We start from the raw sequence: 21,295 nt of genomic DNA on the forward strand, positions 1-21,295 counted from the left end.
TGGGAGTGGGTGGGTAGGAGAGCAGGGGTGGGGGGAGGGTATAAGGAACTTTCGGGATAGCATTTGAAATGTAAATAAAGAAAATATCTAATAAAAATGGGGGAAAAAAAGAAACACGAGTTGTGCTGGCGAGTCTTAAATACATAATCTGTGGCATGAAAAATAAGGATCCTGAAACTAGAAATTAATTTTAGAAGACTAGGTTAGGGAGCCCCCTAGTGTTCTGTTGTGGAAGTAAAACTTTTCTTTGACCCTTTAAAGAAATTAACTATTTCTTTTAAATACAATGTTGCATACAATCTCTTTAGATGGTATTCTCTCTAACTCCACACCCAGATCCATCCCTTCCACCCGCACTGTGTTCGTTACTTTTTTCACTACTTTGATAAAGTGGTATGACCAAGGCAACTTATAAAAGACTTATTTGACTGGCTTCTGGTTTCAGAGGGTTAGAGTCCATGATGGTGTAGTGAAGTGGCAGCTGAGAGCTCACGTCTTGGTCACAACTACGAGGCAGAAGAAGGGAGAGCACTCTAGGGGTGGTACTCATATCGAGTCCTGGTGAGACTCACCTCCTTTAACAAGGCCTTACCTCCTGACCCTTCCCAACAGATCCACCAACTGGGGACAACTTGCTCAAACAAATGAGCCATGGAGACTGTTCCCATTCAAACCACCACACTTACTTAACTTTATGTTCTGTGGTTTTTTTCCTAACCTATCAAGACTAATTAGTGTTGATATGGGGCCCCCCACCAGAGTGTGGTCAACTTATCAGGGGGTAGTTTTAGAGAAAACTGCCTCTCTCCAAGTCGCCAATAGCTCCATGGCGAGGAGTGGGACTTCTGTCCGATTCCCACCCTCAGATGCTGGGATCTGGTCCAGTTCGGGCTTGCCCAGGATTTATGCATGCTATCACAGCCTCTGTGAACTTATATGCTCACCTGCCCCGCTGTGTCCAGAACACACCATTCCTTTTAATGCTTTTAATCTCTTACACTCCTTCTGCCCTGTCTCCTGCCGTGAGATAGATCCCCGAGCTCTGGCCGGAGGGAGTAGGCTGTATATATTCCATTTAGGGCTGAGCATTTTGCAGTTTCTTATTCTCTGCACCTTTGTCAGTTGTGTGTCTCTGTGTTAGTCATCATCTCCTCAAGTGTGTTAGTGGATGGTTATACGGAGTAGATTTAATAACATGTCCCTCTAAGGAGAACAATAGGTTCTCTTCTAGGACCCAACCTATGTCGATTTGTTGAAGTAAACTAATTTGTTAAGATAGGATGTTTAAAATCTGTCCCTCCTTTGCCCCAAACCTAAATGGTTTAATACAATAGCTAATGGAATGGCTTCACTCATGAGAGTCTAGTATCCAGGGAGTGAGTGATTCAGACAGCTAAGTTCATTCTATGTATAAACACTGCTGCCTTTGATCCATGGCACCAAAACTGGAGTGGAGGAGAAAGAAAGAGCTAGAATGTATTCAGTGGATCAGGATGTGGTAATGACATTTCTATTCACACTTCTTAAAACCCAATCCTAAGGTCCCAACTTAATGGCCATCCTAAGTTGGTAAATGTGGCCTCTGTCTGCTCAGGAGAAAAAGAAAATGATTTTGGCAAACACAGAGCATTATGCGACAGATTTTTTTTTTTTTAAAGACTAGTGAAGTACTTCATTGATACCTTTTACCAACATAGGAAGTATAGTCATTACACACACACACACACACACACACACACACACACACACACAACTGCACTATAAAAAAATTATGAATAATCACAGGTGAGTTAAAATCCCAGTGAGTCAGGAAGGTGAAGAATTAGCGAAAGTACACACTCAGAATACAAAGTGATAGCAAGGTGGCCTCACCAGCTCTTTTTTTTTTTTTTTTAATGTTCAAAGACTGTAAAACGTTAACACATGGAAAACAGTTCTTATACAAGAAAATGATTAAATGTAAAATTGTTCAGGCATGAGAGAGAATCTGTAAGAAGTTTGACAAGTTAACCAGTGCTCATTGTTGTGTATGAGGGGTACCAGACAGGAGCACTGACACCAAAGCAGACAAGGCCCAAACCTTGGATAACCAACTAACCGATAGGGAGCAGCACACACTAACTTTGGAAAGGTCTCAAATATAGTCTTTTCTAAGTGTTATTTACTTTTGCTTAACAACTCACAGTCATGCTTAATGTGTTTTTGTCATTCTCACCCTCTCTATATTTAACAACAATGAATTCTGTGAACATTTCTTTCACATGTGTATACAGTATGTTTTGGCCATATTCACTGCCACCCTTCCCTGCAACTCCTTCTAGATCTAGATCCATGTCTTGTCCTCAATGTCCTTTTTAAAACTTCTGTTTATTTATTTTATGCTCATGGATGCTTTGCCTGCATGCTTATCTGTGCACCGTGTGCATACCTTGGTGTTGGAGGAGGCCACATGAGGGTGTGAGCTGCCATGTGGGTGCTGGGAATAGAACCTAGATCCTCAGGAAGAGCAACCAGTGCTCTTAACTGCTGACCCCGCCCCCATGTCTTTATTGCTCCTTGTATAGCCCAAGTCAAATGTGTGCTGCCTATGTAGCTATGGGTGTGGCGCCATCTGTCGGAGCACAGGCGGCCTACAGGGAACAGCAGCCTTAAAGGAAAACTTTGCCTCTCTAGAAGCCATTGACTGTCAATACTTCTTCAGCTGGGGGTGAGGGCTTGGATTCCCTATTTGCTATATTCTGGAATGCTGACCGGCTTGATCTGGTGCAACCCTGTGCAGGCCACACTACTTCCTATAGTTTTAGAACAATAGTTCTCAAGGAAAAACCTTTGCTCTTACTCATGATAGAATGAAATGTTGCCTGGCTTACAGGCCCAGAGGTTCCATGGCTATGGGCCCTTCTTTTTACCACATGCATGTCCCTGTTCTGCAGTGTTAAGGTTATTGATTTTACATTTGTATTATTAAGAAAATTGTGGAGCTTAGCATCTTAAGACATTGGACTTAAATAATAATGAATTTTCCGAAGAAGAAAAATCTCGAGACCTAGTACAGGAGATTTTAAGCATCATGAAAGCATCTTACCAAATTTATTCAAATAGTTATGGGTTTTTTTCCCCTCAAGTAATCTTTAGCTTTTCCTAGTAACTTTAAATTCATGGATAAGTGGGAAAAAAAGGAAGCATTGATTTGGTTTTCACCATTGCTCAAACTATACCACTGTTTCTTTCTTCTAGAACGCTGTCCACGTTTAGAACGTCAGAATCATCCAAGACGTAAGTACTTTCTTAAGTGATGTGTGTTTCCTTGTGTGCATTTAAAAACAACCAGGGCTTACCACCTTCAGGCGACATGCCATTGGACTAGAACCACAGCCCTGTGCTGTTGGCTGAGTTAGAAGCAGAGAAGAACCGAAATATGCTTCAAAGAATCCAGTACTTTCTGGCTGAACTTGCACCATAAGAGCTTACCTACCATCACTGTAACCAATCACTAAGGCCTAGATCAATGCCTTTAGCCTTATATTTAAAAATGCCCTCAGGGCTGGAGGGCTGGCTTAGTGGTGGAGAGCCCTGGCTGGTCTTTCAGAGGATCCAGATTTGATTGCTAGCACCCACACAGCAGCTCACAAGCCTCTGTACTTCCGGTTCTAGGGTCTCTGCTGCCCTCCTCTGGCCTCCTCTGGCACCATCTGTGCACGTGGTGCACAGAAATACATACAGAACAAAGCACAAGAATGGACTCTGTCGTTCTCCCGTTTCTTAGCAACCAACTCTTTCTCACTCCACACCTCATCCTCTTCTCTCACACCAGTGCCTCTCCTTCAGTGCTGAATCATGAGATATCAAATATGATATATCAAATATATTTCCCTCGGCATATACTCTTAGTATTTATAGGCAACACAAATTAGATGAACTTTTCAAATGTTACTTTAAAAACTATTTATGGATAAAATTTTTATGCTGGATCCCAATCTTAATGTGTAAAACAGACCCTGGGTCATTGCCATTTTAATTAATTAATTAATTAATTAATTAATTAGTCTACATCCCAAATGCTGCTCCCCATCCCGGTCCCTCCCTCACCAAGTGTCTCCACTCCATTCCCCCTCCCTTTCTCCTCTGAGAGAGTGGGACCACCCCTAGGTATCCCCCCACACTAGCACATCAAGTTTCTGCCTAATTAGGAGTATCCTCTCCCACTGAGGCCAGACAGGGCAGCCATGAAGATAGAGCTACCTGTCTGGTACATATGTGCTGGGGTGGGGGACCTCATTCCAGCCCGTGAATGTTCTTTGGTTAGTATTGTCTTTTTTTTTTTTTTTTTTTTTGAGGATCTGAATACGTTCATAAATGCCAAGCCAAGTGGAGATTACAATGTGTATCTTTCAATTTTTTTCTTAAGATCATATTTCTAATGCATAGTATGATTCTGTCAACCCAACATAATAATGAGATGAAGAGAACACAAATCCATAGCATGTCACGGTGATTAGCCTGAACGCCACATGATTAACACCATGTGCTAATGACTTTCTCAGTCAGTTATGTTATGTTTTTTTTTATTTCTTTTTTTTAATTTTCTTTATTTACGTTTCAAATGCTATCCAGAAAGTTCCCTATACCCCCCTGCCCCTGCTCCCCTACCCACCCACTCCCACTACTTGGCCCAGGCCTTCCCTTGTGCTGGGTCATATAAAGTTTGCAAGATCAAGGGGCCTCTATTCCCAATGATGGCCAATTAGGCCATCTTCTGCTACATATGCAGCTAGAGACATAAGCTCAGGGGGTACTGGTTAGTTCATATTGTTGTTCCACCTACAGGGTTGCAGCCCCCTTCAGTTCCTTGGGTAGTTATGTTATGTTTTAAGCAGCTATACAAGAGACTGACAGTGCCCAGGACATGTGAACCAAGGAAGAGCTTTTTTTTGTTCTTACTGCTTTTTAATCTTCAAGTCTAATATTTTATTGTAGATGAACAGTAGGCATGGATGTGAGTAGATTGCAGGATGTTTCAGATGCAGTGTGTGTGTGTGTGTGTGTGTGTGTGTGTGTGTGTGTGTGTGTAGAGAAGCTGGAGGGTGTTGGTGACCTGTTGCTCTTCTCATTGAACAGGCCAGCTGTCAGCTCCTTCAATGCAAACACGATCGCCACAGCTTCAACCCCCACTACCACTCCTGTGAAGAAAAAGAGGTAAGATGGGGACCCTGTGCTGCCTCTTGCATCCTGCAAAAGACTTCGTACTGACTGCCAGATCTACCCCCACCCCACCCCACAACTTTTTTTTTTTTCAACTATCGAAGTATCCTTAGGGCTTTGAAACTGTGGGTCATGAGTTTATGCTTCTGCTACTTTAGGTTTCACAGTAGTGATTGCTGAACAGTCAGAGCTCGTATACTCTAAGAGAGCCCTCTACAACTGAGCTCTGCTCCCAGCTCCTCCAGGTTGTGTCGACGATGGTGAGCTTACATGTTTAGAGCTACACTGCTTTAAGTGAGTTCTTACAGAGCTGTGCTACAGGGAGTGGCTTAACCTAAAATCATGATTGGTGGGTAACCACACATTACCATTCACCTACAGCTTTCCCCTGTTCTCTGCACATAATTCTGCCTTAAAGCAGAGTAAAGGCTCTTTCTGGGGACTCTGTTCAGTTTCCTTTGTTCCTTTAGAGACTAACATTTAGACAATCTCATTTTTATTTTCATTACATACATGTGGTTTTAAGTCATTCATAAAACTAAAAATAAATCTATGTGACCCAGTATATACTCCTAAGTACTTACCCAAAGGATTCTAAGTCAGCATGACCCAGACAAATGGAGGGGGGGAAGTTAATAGAGAAAGGGTAGCAAGGGCAGGGGAAATATTCTCAATGGACAGTAGAAACCTGTGTGAAAATACTTAACGTTAGTTTCTTAAAATCAAATATACCAGTGTAATGCTCACAAGAGCTGAGCTAGGGAAACCATTCTAGGGAACTAACAGTGGAGGGATGGGTGAAGAAAATGAGGCATCGAACACGACGGGATTTTTTTTTCTTTCTTTTCTTTTTTCTTTTTTTTTTTTTTTCTTTTCTTTTCGCCATAAAGCTATGGCTAGATTGAAGTTATGTCAATGGGAATGCTAGCATTAAGCAATTCAAGTCAGTTTACTTCAGGAATATTGGTTAGAATATTCCTGGCTTCCTAGGTCCCCATCCCTCCCCCAGTCCACGTCTCTCCCTCTCCCTCTCCCTCTTCCCCTCCCCCCTCCCCTCTCCCTTCCTCTCCCCTTCTTCTCTCCCTCCATCTGCCACATCGAGAGCTATATGCAGTTATATCCCTGCACTGTAAGGTCATCTTTCTAGCAGATGTTGAAGCTGAGGTTAGCTTTGCTGTGGCATTCTGCTTTAACATCCTGTCAGAGTGTTCTAGCATATGGTCTAAGAATCAGATTTTTAACTAGAGAATAAGTTGTTACTTCATTATGAACTAGATCAGACAAAGAGGAAGGACAATGTGGTGACATACATGAACCTGCAGCCTAGACTTAACAGCTGCCATTCTTTCAATTTTTTACTTTTTAAGGAAATGTCCACATGTTTGGTGTCAAAGGAAATGAAAAAGTTCACTTGGGGAAAAATAGCCTGAAGTATAGGGTCCTTCCTTCCTACTTCATTTATGAAGTATTGTTTATTCTATTTCCAAGGCTTTCTGTAAAAATTATCTTGCTGCCTTTTTAGCTATCAACTGTCTTCCCACCCCAAGACACGGGGGTGGAATCAGTCATTCAAACACAGTGGTCATGATTGTTGCCATTTCTTAACAGACAGTCCTGGTTCCCACCACCCCCTCCTGGTCACAATGCCTCTCCAAGTGCAGCAGCCAGCAGAAGGTAAGGGGAGGTGTCAGAGGTAATTGCTATGTCATTGATGGAAAGAGTGTATTAGTCACTGACAGCATATAATTGTGGATGTTTCTGAAGAAATTGATGACAGTTTTATGAACCCTGGAGAAGACAGTGCTCAGTAGGAGTGGGGTCAGGCTTACCCACGCCCTTGGTGAGAAACCTGACAAACTGTGAGAAGTGAGCAGGGGCCCATTTTAGTTTGCAATGATTTCTGCGACAAAGTGCTACAGATGTAGGAGAATAAACAGTGGGAAATGTATCATTTCACCATGACAGTTCAAGATGTGAGCAGGACTGGCTCCTCCTGAGGGCCATGAGTGATGTCTGTGCTTCTAAGTAGCTGCTGGCTTCCTGGCAATCGTTGACATCCCCTCATCTACACAGTCTGACTTTCCGTGTCAACTGCCGCCTTTACATGACATCCTTTCAGTGCAAATAGCTGAGTACACATTTCTTTTGCTTTAAAAAACACCAGACCTGTTGGATCAGGGCTCCATCTTATTCCAGTATGACCTCATGTTAACTTAGAATATCTGAAAAGACCCTGCTCCTCCCAAATGCCACATTCTCAAGGAGAACAAGTCAAAACTTCCACATGGGAATCTCAGGGCACACAACTCAACTCCTAACAGTGAAAGGGAGAGAACTGAGTCAAATTTCAGGCTGGGGTGCCATTGTGGGTCCATCTGCTTCAAGCCCAGATGACAAGTGGGAAATGTGTGACAAATTCCTTGGAAGCACAGCATGATAAATAAGTGATAAATGAGTGTTTTCTCTTTACTTGGTCTTTTGAGAAGAAACTTAACATAAGTCATAGACCCCATTCTACAGTTGCTATGCAGGGCATACCAACAATTCAATAAATAGCTAATAGATCAATCACTGGGTCAAAGGTCATTCTGGATTATTGGGCTCTCTTGGTGAACAAAACACAGAGCCTCTGTCTTGGATTTTAGAAAAGTGTCTTCTACAGGTGTTGAACTCCTATGCTGTATGTCGCCACTAACACAGGAGGGAGGTATGGCCTCTGACTGATTTTTATTTTAAGTTTGCATTCTGATATCCAAAATTTTTTCATGTGAGAAGCCAAAATATCTTCACCAAAATAGTTCCATATTTCAATAGGATTTCATCCTGCTTATAGCTGTGAAACTGTATGTGTGTGTAATATAATATTGGCATGTTTTCTAAATGTCTATCTGCCACACACACACACTTCCAGTGTCTCTTTTTATTTCCAAATTAATGGAAATTTGTAGAAATAAATGTCGTTTAATGTTATCCTTGAATCTGTCCTTTAATATCATTGGATCTGTAAATATATAAACCAATGGCAGTTGATCAAAGAAATTAAGTTACTTATTCACATCTTTCTATATATTTACATATAGATTTGACATGTCAATAAAGTCATAAAATACATTAAATAACCATAATATGGAATAACATCCACTTTCCCTTAAAATGTTTTATTATTGAGCATATATATCTGCAGGTGACTACCTGTTATATGAACGGCCAAGAATGATTGTATTTCTAGTGTAAAGCCTCCCTTTTCCTCAGAGTATCACCAGATAATTCCTCTACAGCTACTCACATTTCTCTTTGTCTGTTAAAGTACTCCCCACCTCCATCTCCGAGTGTCAGGAGAGCCATTCCTTTTTCTTTGATAGGCAACAAATGGTATTTTTGCTAGAAGTATTTACTAGATATTTCCAAAATCACTTTTAATTTTGGTCCATTCTTCCTGCTTCTAGTATTAATATAAATTATCATCACAATAGGCAAGTGATTATATAACTTTGTAAAAATGTGCAAGGATTGGTCCTGAGTCAAAATCTTAAAAATTCGCCAGGTGTGATGGCACATGCCTAACCAGCTCTTGGGAGGCAGAGGCAGGCAGACTTCTGAGTTAGAGGCCAGCCTGGTCTACAAAGTGTGTTCCAGGACAGCCAGGGCTATACAGAGAAACCATGTCTCGAAAAACCAAAAAAAAAAAAAAAAAAAAAAAAAAAAAAAAACCCTCATATATTCATGGCCTGTTGGGCTTGTGGGTACGGGTTTGGTCGGAGCTGGCAGCCCTGGCTACCAGCCACAACAATTCAGTAGTTGGCTGGATGTGTTTAAACAAGGAAGATGAAATGAATAACAAGGCTCCCTTTGAAAAAAAATCTGGCTCAGATCCATAGCAGTAGAACCAAGGAAATGGGACTGTGGGTTTCATTGATCAGTGGAACTCTCGGCTCCTGATCAGAAGCACCGGTATTTACATAATGCCCAGACGGCAAGGTTTCTCACTGAGGTGAGATGATAGAGCCACGCCGGGCATAAGGGCTTGACTCTAAGAGCATAAGCGCTTTGGAGTTGAGTACGGTGTCTTCTTCTTTAATATCTTCAATGCCAGTGCCTTGCCAGGGTTGATAAGTAGACTTTGTAATAAGTGCCAAGAAAAATTAAAAAGGAACAATTACTAATGATGAAAGGGAGTGAACGCTACAAAAAGAGATCTCTGTCCCCATAGGAACCAAAGTGAATGAAAGTAGGTCAGCGACAGATAAAACTGGGGGACCCTGATTTTACCACCAGCTATGAGCATAACGCTGAAGTGATTTCTCTTTATCTTTCACGGTACATTGGGATCCTCTCTCTTTCTCCTCCCCGCCCTCTTCTCTCAAAGCACTGTCCGGCTGCCTCGCTGTGCGTTCTGCCCATTGCACCGGTGCGCTCTCATGGTGCAGTCTGACCCTGAAGTCTTGTTTTATCTTCCACCTCCTCTCTGTGTTGTATACTGACGCATCCTCCAGACATCCGGCATCCCAAGAGGCAGCATCTCTCCCAATGGTTTTCTCTAGACCTCTGCAGCCTCTAACGCTGTGGATCATGCCCTTTCCTTAATTTGCAGTGCTAGCCAGGAAATCAAAGTGAGCTGTGTTTGGATTGAAAACTTGTGCCGGCACAAATAAACTGGAACAAGGGGTTTGGTTTCCTAAAGCAGGTCATGATTTCATTGTTTCATTATCTGTGTAACACCTTTCTTTACACATGGATGCTTATGCCTATGGCTGTCAGTTTATCTGTGTGTACATACTAGCTTTTATATCTACATCTATGACTGCATTCATATCTACATATTTAAGCAAACAAGGCCAGCAAGATCAGCTATATTTCACCTACCAGTCTGAAAGGACATTTAAAATAGAGTTTTGTTTTCTTTCTTTCTTTCTTTCTTTCTTTCTTTCTTTCTTTCTTTCTTTCTTTCTTTCTTTCTTTCTTTCTTTCTTCCTTCCTTCCTTCCTTCCTTCCTTCCTTCCTTCCTTTCTTTCTTTCTTTCTTTCTTTCTTTCTTTCTTTCTTTCTTTCTTTCTTTCTTTCTTTCTTTCTTTCTTTCTTTCTTCCTTCCTTCCTTCCTTCCTTCCTTCCTTCCTTCTTTTCTTTCTTCCTTTCTTTCTTTTTTTAAATCACATTTAGCCCAGGTATAGCATAGCAGTACCTGCCTTTAATCCCAGCACTTTGGAGGCAGAGGCAGGTGAATCTCTGAGTTTAAGCCCAGCCTGGTCTATATAGAAAGTTCCAGGTTAACCAGGACCAGACAGGACCCTGTCTCAAACAAAACAAATCATGTAACAAATCATATAGCTAAATAAAAAAATTTACATATTTCAAATAAAAGAAAAACAAAAGCAAAACCATAAACAAACAACAACAACAACAACAATAAACCAACTCAAAACTCTTCACATGATCTGAGGTTTTCACAGCCACATGACTTAAACATTCCTGTAACTAAGTCTGGACTATTCCTGAGCTATACCTGAAGCCCTGAAAACCAATAATGAACAAAATTATAAACAATAAAGCAAAATGTCTTTTACAGAAGAAAACGTGGATGGCACAAACAAAGACCAGTTTTAAGTTTTGAGATACCACCCAGACAGGCTTTAAGTAGTTTGTATGACTCAAGAATAGAATCTGGTAAAAGATTTGATTCTGTATGGCTTGACTCTTGTCAATGAAAAGAAATCAAATGTTCTCACACTTGAAAATAATTGTGATAGAGTCACGTGGTTGTTGCTCATAACTGCTTTAGTTTCAGTAATTTCTTAGCTAAAATTCCCGACTAAATAGTGTAAATCTTCCTAAGGAAATGATAATTTTCTGTGCCACATCCATTAGTCTTCAAACAAAGAGTTCAGGCACGAATGATTAAACAAAATAGAGGGCAAAGTTGAAAAATATGAAGGCTTTTCGTTTGGGATAAATATTAAAGAGACGAACTGAATTCGTGACAATAGGGCACAGCATGTAAGCTTTGCTTAAGCAAACCCATTCTTCTGATTTCTGAGGTTGCTCTTGGTCAGCGTTCTGCTCACTGGATAGTAAATGCTGTTTTGAAACACAAGTAACTGGCCTAATGTTTTGAATTATCAAGATATGTCAACAGGTTTATATTCTCTGAAGTTTTATCTGATGCCATCAGCACAAATATTTTCCTTTCTTTTTTTTTTTTTTTAATCAAGACTGAATAAAAAATGTAGCTTTACTAGCTGTTCTTTATTGCATTCATCTGTCCATTCTGCCCCCGGGATCAAGTCTTACTGTTTTCTCTTTATTCAAATCTTTCATCTTAAAAATATCGTCTTTGACAGTTTCTGGGCAGCTCGTCCAATTCCGTTCAGTTGGCACTCTTTCTCCTCAGCCTGCCAATGGTTCCCATCTGCATTCGACTGGTTTCTATTATCTTCAGCTCTTGGGAACAGCTCTCCCTAAGGTCACTGATGGTCTTGGTGATAACGCCCTGCTGATCCAGCAGGTCCTGCAGACTGGCACTTTCACGCTGAACAGCTACAACCGCTGCTTCAAGACTGTACTAACCACTCCCCGACACACATTTCAAGACTTTTCTTTTTCTTTTTTTTTTTTTTAAGTTTTCTTTTATTGGATATTTTATTTGTTTACATTTCAAATGTTATCCCCTTTCCTGGTTTCGCCTTTGGAACCCCCCTATCCTCTCCCCTCCCCCCTGCTTCTATGAGAGTGTTGCCCACCCACCCACCCACTCCAGGCTCCCTTCCCTGGCATTCCCCTACACTGGGGCATCAGGCCTTCTCAGGACCAAGGGCCTCTACTCTCATTGATGCCTGACAAGGCCATCTTCTGCTACATATGCGGCTGGAGCCATGGGTCCCTCCATGTGTGCTCTTTGGTTGGTGGTTTACTCCCTGGGAGCTCTAGGGGGTCTGGTTGTTTGATATCGTTGTTCTTCCTATGGGGTTGCAAACCCCTTCAGCTCCTTCAGTCCTTCCTCTAACTCCTCCACTGAGGACCCTGTGCTCAGTCCAATGGTTGGCTGTTAATACCTGTTTCTGTATTTGTCAGGCTCTGGCAGAGCCTCTCAGGATTTTATTTTAAATAACTCTCCTTTAATTGCCTTTCTTCTTCATGACTCAATCATTATGTATCAGTGTACCTAAAGCCCAAAGCCATCTCCTCCTCTCTCCTCATGGCACTTTGTGCTCCCGCCTTGAGCAGGGGTGCAGGGCCAGGATGCCAAAGGTCACTTGCTCCTCCAGACCTCTCTGGTTTTCATGGGATAGTCACCTGCTTGTTTGACACTTTTGCTTAAATGTCTCAGAACAATTAGAAACGCAGCTTGTTCATGATATTTGTGATTTACTGAGTCTCACCTTTCACCTTAGTTAGCACCATCACCATTTCCAGCCATTTGACACCTTAGAACACCTAGTTTCTCTCTGATGCTGTGATAACATAACCTTGACAAAAATCAACTCAGGGGAGAAGGGGTTTTTATTTCATCTTACAATTCCAGGTTACAGTCCATCATCATGGAGAAGTCAAGGCAGAAACTTCATACTTTGTCTATGGTGAAGGCCAGGGAGGCGTGAATGTAGGGAGAAGTGAAGCACGTTTACCTGCTTGCTTGTGCTTGTCTTGAGTTCTCTGTATCTATACATCTAGGGGATGGTGCCACCCACAGTGGGCTGGGGATTCCTACATAAATTAACCTAATTAAGACAGTTTCCAGAAGATAGGCCTACTGGCCAATTCAATGTAGAAAATCCCTCATTGAGATTTTCTTCTCAGAGGATTCTAGCTTGTGTTGACAGTTTCAGTTGACCATGAGAGAACTTGAAGTTTCCCCACAGTTTCCCACTTTATTCTGAGTACCTGGTCCATAAGCAGACCTGGCATCCTGCCTTCTAAATGCATTTTGAATGCAGTCACCTCCTAATATATCACCCTGAGTCATTTTTTCTTATCAGTAGGAGATCTCTTTATAGTCTCCTTTCCCTCACCCTTACATCTGCCCTTTACTCCTCTATATAAGTGACAAGTCTATAGTTAGTGAAACACTAGTAATCAGACCACCTCACCTCCCTAAGTAACGGTTATGACGATTTTACATTACCCTAGAAAAATGAGCCAGGCTCTTAGCAGGACGACTCGGAGTTGCTTGCCCTTCATCCATCATGCATGAATCCCCCTTGTTTGGCTCAGTAACTCAATCTGTTCTATTCTCTGCATTCTAACAAGCCACAGGAAACCCATCCTTTCTGTCTTGGATACTACCTTCTCCTGCTTGAATACTATCCGAGACACTGAAGTTCTCATGCTGTGTTTCCACCTGACCTCTCTTCATGGTTTTCATTTCTGGTTTACACCCGTTCTGTCCTCTTAGATCCACGTCCGCTAAGAAAGTTTTCTCATATTATTGATATGCTTCCTGCATAAAGTTTAATTGGAGATGTAAACGGAGGGATGTTGGCACTCTACGGAAGAAGCTCCGGGCTCCGGCTGAGCTATGTACCAACAGTCAGGAGTCTCTGAGTTCTTTGGTCAGGTGTTTGTCACTGACTGAAATTTCTTACAGGCCATCCCCACTGATACTCCGCTCAGCAGCCTCATACTCCATGTATCCCCACCTCCTTTTTCATCCTCTCAGAAAATTCCCGCACTATTTATGCCAGATAGTTTAGTTCTGCCATGTCCTAGTCCTGGAAATCCCGGAAGCGCTCATTCTCGTAACCAACGGGGGGGGGGGGCATTCATTGACCCACACTCCCGGCATCCAGTCTTAAAGGAGGGCTCCGTGCTACGTTTTACAACAAAACTATTCTTCGGAGTCATTGTCATACCAACAGTTACTGCCACCCTCACTGACAAGTTCTGTCATTGACCTCTGTGTCTTCCTTCTCTTACCCCATCTTTAGGGTAGTGTTTGAGATTAGCGTGGGCCAAGGAAAAGTCGCCACTGGGTGGCAGTAACACACTAATCTTAGTTTGACTGGTGCTTTGCGGGGTCTGCCTGTCCAGGGCAGTGAGATTCTCCAAAGGCCACACTAATTGCATGTGAGCCACACTCACAGGGAAAAAGGGAAGGGGACTCCTGGGAGGAGAAGGATGGTAAAGGTAGCTTATGTGCCTGCGAGATGCCATTTGGGACTGTGGTGGGAAATTCCTGTACCAGAACTCGGAGAGGCCACTGCAGCTCGGAGTTCTTTATGATAGCTAGAGGTGCCAACCGCAGGCATAAATGACCAGTGTAGCAGCAACACAAGGAGTCACACACAGAGCATCCATATCCTGTGGGAGATCTGATACACGCAGGAAGCCTGTAATGTGGACTTGGGGGGCAGATCTTGGAAGAAGAGAAGTATAATGATATTTGACTCAGGGTCAAATGATTGCTCAGGGCATGCGCAGTAGGACCAAGGACGCTGCTACCATATTTAGCATTGAGCAGGTTGATTCTGGGATACCTGAAGGATATTTTTGTGGAGGCGATGCGCAAACAATAAGAAATGCTTGGATGTGGGTTGGGATCAGGGAGGAGCTTGGGTAAGAAGCTAAGGGATCCTGACTTAGGGATGGACTTCAAATGTGGCATATTTAGAATGAAGTTACTGTGGAGACGATATCAGATAAGAAGGGGATGGATATGGAATGCTGCCCAAGGGTGTTTTTTTTTTTTTTTCTGAATTCTGGACTCAGAAAAATTAATAATCCTTACTGGGCAACTAACAGTGCCTTACCTTTAAACAACTGCTATAGCCTATTCATTAAATACGTGGAGTCATCTTGTAACCCTTTGCAGCATTGAGCAAATGTACCCACAGTTATTTATTAATAGACATGCCCATCCTTGATTCTGATTCCTAATGTGTGTAAAACAATTCATTTCCTCAGCTTGTTACTGCCATGTGACTTTGTAGTCAACTGAGCCTTGTTCAATGTGCTTAGAGTTTGAGGACCGACTAGACACCTCCCTCCTGCCCTACTTTCCTTCTGTCTGTCTCCCTCCAAAGCACGGCTGTTGATCTCTGTCTATGTGTAAGAAAGCACTTGGGTAGGCACCAGAGATGCACTGGTGTCAGGTCCAGTCTCTACTTCAGGAGACTCAAAAGCCATCTATCACCAATCATATCTTTATATTTTTATTTGGCTTTTAAGCTTCTCCACCCCATTTTACTGTCATATGATTCCTTTGCCAGGCTGGAGCCAATGAGAGAGCAGGTGACAGGTGCCCTACAGGAAACATGGACTCTGGATGTGTTGCTGATGGAGAGAGCTCACAGAGCTGCTTTCTGCCTTCTGAGCCAACCAATACATCTTCATGAATTCAAGTGCTTCTATGTATTCTGAGGACTCTGAGGTCTAGTGGTTAGATCTCATCTAAGATTCATTTATGAACCTTGCTAGTCAGGGACTGTTACACAATCCAGGCATGGGAGGAGGATGCAGGAGGCCCACGAGTTCAAGCCCAGCCTGAGCCACACAGTGAAGCCGTGTTGGAAAGCAAAGCAAGCAATTTGTTAAGCCATATTACAGGGCTTGCTTAAGAGACAGTATAAATATTCATAAATGCTAGCCAGAGAGAAGAACAATGAAGCTACTGTCTCTATTTCCAATACTAATAAAGCCAGTACGTTTTCTTCTGGAATCATTTTCAAACACAAGGATGAAAAATAAACGTGGGATAGAAATGAGATAGTGGACACATATGTGACGAAAGGAGAAAAGAACTACTTCCTGTGCACCCCCATATCATCTCACCCTTATTCTGTTACAACCTCTTCTTTTATGGGTTTTGACTTCCAGTTAGTGGATTGGTAGAATTAGGGGAGAAAAAAAAAATCCTGATTGAGAAGCAAGTTGCCATAGCAACCTTGCACTGTAGTTATATTTTTCTGTCTGCAACTATAAATGGTAAAATGTAACCTTTCTAATTATGCTGCGGCATTGTTAACCCTGTCAGTGCCAAACCCTTTACAAAGTGCTTCACACACAAAAAGCAACGGATTTCATTTTCGTCTCAAAAAAAAAAAATCCTTACACTAACTGGAATCTCTTATAAATATTAATGTTGTCTGCACTCAGTAACATGCCAGAGTATAGATAACTTAAAAAAAAATTCATGCCTGTGTCTCCAGACTCCATATTTTAAACAGCCCAAATAGTTAACACATTAACCTGGGTCAAAATTTGTCCTTTCATTGAAATGGCTTTTGACTGGAATGAGAAAGCTAGTTTAACAGAACAAGTAAAGGCCTTGACCTTGAACAAGGACTTGCTTTCTCTTCAGTTGTTTAGGGACAACTCGGACCCCCTCAGGGCCTCCCCACACCAGGTTTAAGCAGCTCATCCAGACAAATGAAACCAGTACTTTGCCCAATGCAGATTTCTGTGCCCCCTCCCTCCCTTGGGTCCCTGTTGTTCCTCTGTCTGCCAAAGACCAATGAGGTTACTGATGCAGAGGTGCTTCATGTCCAAAACAGAGTTGAGGAAAAAGCTAGGCGAGTCAGGATACCTAGGGCTTGTCACTTACCAAAACATCACCCTGTCAACCATAAAAGCCAGACAGGTTGGACAAGAAAGAAACAGCTTTGCTATTTAGCAGTATTGTCTCAATCTATCGGAGATTGCTACATAGTTCTCTCAAAATACAAATTCTCTGGCACCTCTAAAAGGCTGTCTTTGGTCATTCAAATTGTAGCAAGTTACTTAACTCAGATTTCTTCCCTACTGATACAGCAGAAGTTGAGCACAGTCAGACATGGGGGCTTTGTCTTGAGTAGTAAGCATGGGAAGGGGACATAGGAACAAAGCTCCAGGCGGGGAGCCCCCAGGTTGGTGCCCTGTGGGTGATGGGGGTGTCAATCAAGTGTCTTCCGAGGACATTTGGGAGGAAGGAGCAGGAGCTTGTAAAAGACTGTCATTTTCCCTAAGACTGTCTTTGTACTTGGGGAATGGAGCAGTGCACTTTCTTGTCTTCTCATCTCTCAGCTGTTAAAAAAAAAAAATCACCCAGCAGATTCGTGGATGATGTAGTCTTTTGAATGTATAGAGTGCATGCACCATCCCTCCGTGCTCTTCCATTTTATTGCCGAGTGGTGTTCTATCAGAGAGACGACCACAGTTTAGTCATCCACTCACTGAAGGAAGAGAGCATCAGGGCTTCGAACAGTCCTTGTGGTTTGTATGAACATCCTTAAACGACTCTCTTAAGCAAACGCCAGCAAGTGCTAGGTCATGTGACAAGCACATGCTTAACTTTGTAACGATTCCATGGTTTGGGTCACGCACACTGGCAAAGGTTAAGAGCTCTGCTTGCTACATTTCCTCAATGTTGTTTAGTGTTTTCAGTTTAAAAGCCCCCTTTTAGCTATTCTAATATGCACTTTATCTCAATTCTGCTTAGGTACCTGCTTTTCTACAGACCAGCTGTGCAGTGTTTCCTTTTTGTGTCTTTGTTTTTCAAATGTACATCTTTTCTTGTGAAGTACACATTTCAATATTTTGCCTTTTTTTGGTGTTGTATTTGCTTATTTCTGAGTTTTGAGAGTTTTTAAAAACATGCATCTTTTATCAGAGATATAAATTTATAACTTTTTGAGTGTGTTGCTGACAGTTTCAATCTTTTAGCCATGTATTTGTTAGAACAAAAAGTTTTTTGAAACATGCTGAAATATGATTTTTCCGGTTTCATTTAATGAATTATGCCTTTGGTATCATGTCTAACCCACGGTCACAAAGCATTTCTTCTAAATATCTTTTAGTTTCATGATTTACATATAGGTCTATGATCCATTCTGAGTGGATCTCTTTGGGTGGAACCCTTTGAGTAGATCCATTTGAATAGACACCATTTTAGTGCTGATGTGTTTTCCACTTCACCTGATAATTCCTGGATGATGATGATTATTATCATCATTATTACCTCTTTGCAAAAACTACCTAAGGACTAAAAACTAGTCTGACTGAACAAATAGTTTAGAAGTTGTGTCTCTCTGGGTCTATTGACCATCTGTGTTAGTTTATGTTTTTTTCTGTTTCTAAAGCAAAAACAAATCTGAAGTTATGTTCTTATAAATGATTAAGCCAATTAAGACATTAGGCTAATTCTTTTCTTCCTAATTCAGTCTTATGGGAACTCAAGAAGGGCCCACACATTATGATTTGTTGGCTTTTTTACTCTAGACCCCATTACCAGAAGGATGTAGACCACTCATGGCCATAACCCGAATCAGTCTTTTTGACAGAGCAGCCTTTGGGACTCAAACCACATCTATTCTAAAGAACCGACTGTTGTGGACTCGTTCTCCATCAAATCCCGAGTTAAATTGTATTAGGTACAACAGCATCCACAGATGTTTGAAAAAGCCCAGTACTCAAATGCCAAGTTACTTGGCCTAAAAAATAAAAAATAAAAGAAATAACTAAAAGCCAGGATCTCCAGGGATGGGGAATTCTCTCTGTCTTCTTGAGTGGCCGTCTAGACCAGCCTGTCTCTTAGTTAAAGAAACAGAGATTCAAGAAGAACTAGCATGATTTCCAGGCTCATATAAAGTAGGCCAGAAGCCGGTCTGGAGCCGAGACCCTGAGAGTCTGACTCATTGCTCATGACTTAGGAAAGTGATCCCTAGTTGAGTGTTTCTGCCTGCAGAAACACTCCGGTCTGGATTCGCACTGAAGAGCGGGAACTCCTAAAAGGGAAAAGAGCTGCGAAAAGAAATATGGAGGCCTTGGCAAAGATTCTGATCAAGGCTCGAATTTTTATTGATCGGACTTGCTTAAGTACAANGAAGGGTTAGGAAGGGTTCCCAGCATGCCCTTGAATCCTTTGAAGTTGCCACGGGGGTCCGAGCTATGGTGGGCAGTCCTAGCGATGGTGGGCAGTCCTAGCGATGGTGGGCGGTCCGAGGGCACTGCATTCCGGGAGAGCTGGGTAGCACTCTGGTATGCCTGTGGAGGGGGAGTGGTTAGTGGAGGTGGGAGACCCCAACACCTAGTCACTATAAAGTCACATCATAACAGTCATTTTCCTTTGAACATGGCCTTGTGCCTCCTTGTAAGCTCTTTGCAAGGGTGGGCTATACCTTTTCTAGCCCCATACACTGGTATCTATCCTCACACTAAAACACGGGTGGCTGTGGGAACAAGTTCTTGTTGAGCTGATCGGGCTGCTTCTCTGGCTTTGAACTTGAAAGCCTCCTGATTTCGCCTCCAGGGGGCTTGGGCTCTGAGGATGAACCACCAGGACTGACTTAGAAGCCTTTGAAAAATAAATTTGCATTTACAACACTTGATTAGCTGTAGTGTGGTGAAGAGAAGAGAAAAGAAGCAAGTGACTGACATCAAAAGGTCTGTACCAAAGACCTGGGCCAAGATGCTCACCAGCAACTTGGTGTGGGGAAAACTACACAGCTTCCTAACCCTCAGTGGGAAAAAAAACGCACCCACGTGTTATGCTTATGGAACTAATAAAATGATGCATGTGAGAGCCTGCTGATACACATGCATTCCTAAAGTATTTGTAATTTTATTTTTCTAGAATTATATTTCAGATTTTGAACTTCAAGGTGTGTAGACATTAGAGATTTTGATATTTGAGGATGTCGACATTTGGAATTGCAGTTTGCCACCCACCCTTAAGATTCCTAAATTGATAAGGTGACTGTATTAACGACCTTCCTATCTCTGTGATAAAAGACCATGACCTAGGCAATTTGTAGAAGCAGGAGGATATTTAACCGTATGGCTTCAGAGGAGTGAGAGTACGTCCCTAGGTACAGGGTAACACAGGAGCGGGCAGCAGCCATGGTGGCAGGAACAGCTGAGAGCTCGCTTCTTGGCCCGTACACGTTCCTTTGATGTTGCTGGAATGGAAATGCTATTTGTGCGAGACAAGAAAGACGCACGATGAACTGTGAGAGCGAAGCTCACAGATGTGTGCGTCGGTTGTCCTTGACGGAACCCAGGGCTGTGCTACAGTTAGAGAAATGACCTCCAGCTCAGACTGGAATTCAAGTCTGGGAGCCAAGCACGTTGACCCAGAACAACACTAGGACCAGAAGGGATCTGAAAAACTGGACAACATAAACAGCCCTTTCTACAAGGGGATCCCCTCACCCCAATCTGGTCTTTCTGTCATAGTCTGAAAGTTTTCATGCGTTTCTCTTGAAAACTGCCTTTGTATTCCTTGACGCGACTCTTTACAGTTACATCCACTGACAGTTATGCCACTCTGGTGGCGGAGATCTTGGGAAAGCTTGTGGGGTGCCGGGAAGGGCAGAGGAGAGAATGGGGGCTATCTAAGCTCAAACATCAGGTCTGGAAGTAGAATTCAATTAAGATCACTCCATAAATGTCCTTTGTTTCCTTCCCTTCACAACACTCCAGGCTGCAGCTTCCTGCCTAGCTTTCATTTTTAATTCCCCTGCTTGGAACACATAAGTTCCTGGCATACTGTGAATGCCTTTTCTCATCTTCCCCTCATGGGCTTGGGTTCTGTCATCTGTGGCTGTCAATGCAAAGATGCAAATGGAAGCTCCTCTGAGGTGAAGTGAAGCCCAGGGCACAGCCCTGCAGCTGACCCAGCAGGGCGCAAACCTACCACCCAGTGAACTGCGCATGCTCCAGGGCTCTTGGCTTTCAGGACCCCATATCCACCTCCGATCTTGGTTCTTATGACTCTGCGCCATCTCAGATCTATTTTTTTTTTTTTTCCGCTGCCAGCGTCTACCTCCCAGACTCAACAAGTATTTACTCTTTGAAGCATCAGGCATTCTAAAATAGAAGAAAGCTCGCATTCCGCTGATGCGGATCTGGTATAAACAAAGCTTGACATAGACCTGCGTCTCCATTTTATAACCGTCTGTCCATGTGGTTATTGCTGTCCTGCCCGTCTGTTGCGTGTCCAGTGCCCTGTGCAGTCCTGCTCTTACCTGGGATTGATCCTTCCATCTCTTCTGTCTACTTCGGTCCCCAAATCCTCACAGATACACTACCAGTTATCAGTTGATCAGTTGACGTATGTACCCAACACTTTTTTTTTTTTTTTTTTTTTTTTTTTTTTTTTTTTTTTTTTTTTTTTTTTTTTTTTTTTT

At 42.4% G+C, this 21,295-nt stretch overlaps 1 protein-coding gene across 2 annotated transcripts in view; it reads left to right on the plus strand.

Annotated features, from left to right (window-relative positions):
* Scel (sciellin) overlaps positions 1 to 21,295 on the plus strand; it is a 99,988-nt gene that overhangs the window by 24,709 nt on the left and 53,984 nt on the right. For both annotated transcript variants that reach the window (XM_021203754.1, XM_021203755.1), the window contains exons 6-8: positions 3,238 to 3,276; positions 5,119 to 5,196; positions 6,811 to 6,876. In XM_021203754.1, coding sequence (XP_021059413.1) covers positions 3,238 to 3,276; positions 5,119 to 5,196; positions 6,811 to 6,876 — 183 coding nt within the window. The remainder of the gene's footprint in view (positions 1 to 3,237; positions 3,277 to 5,118; positions 5,197 to 6,810; positions 6,877 to 21,295) is intronic.

Source organism: Mus pahari, chromosome 8, assembly GCF_900095145.1.
Source record: "Mus pahari chromosome 8, PAHARI_EIJ_v1.1, whole genome shotgun sequence".
Lineage (NCBI taxonomy): Eukaryota > Metazoa > Chordata > Mammalia > Rodentia > Muridae > Mus > Mus pahari.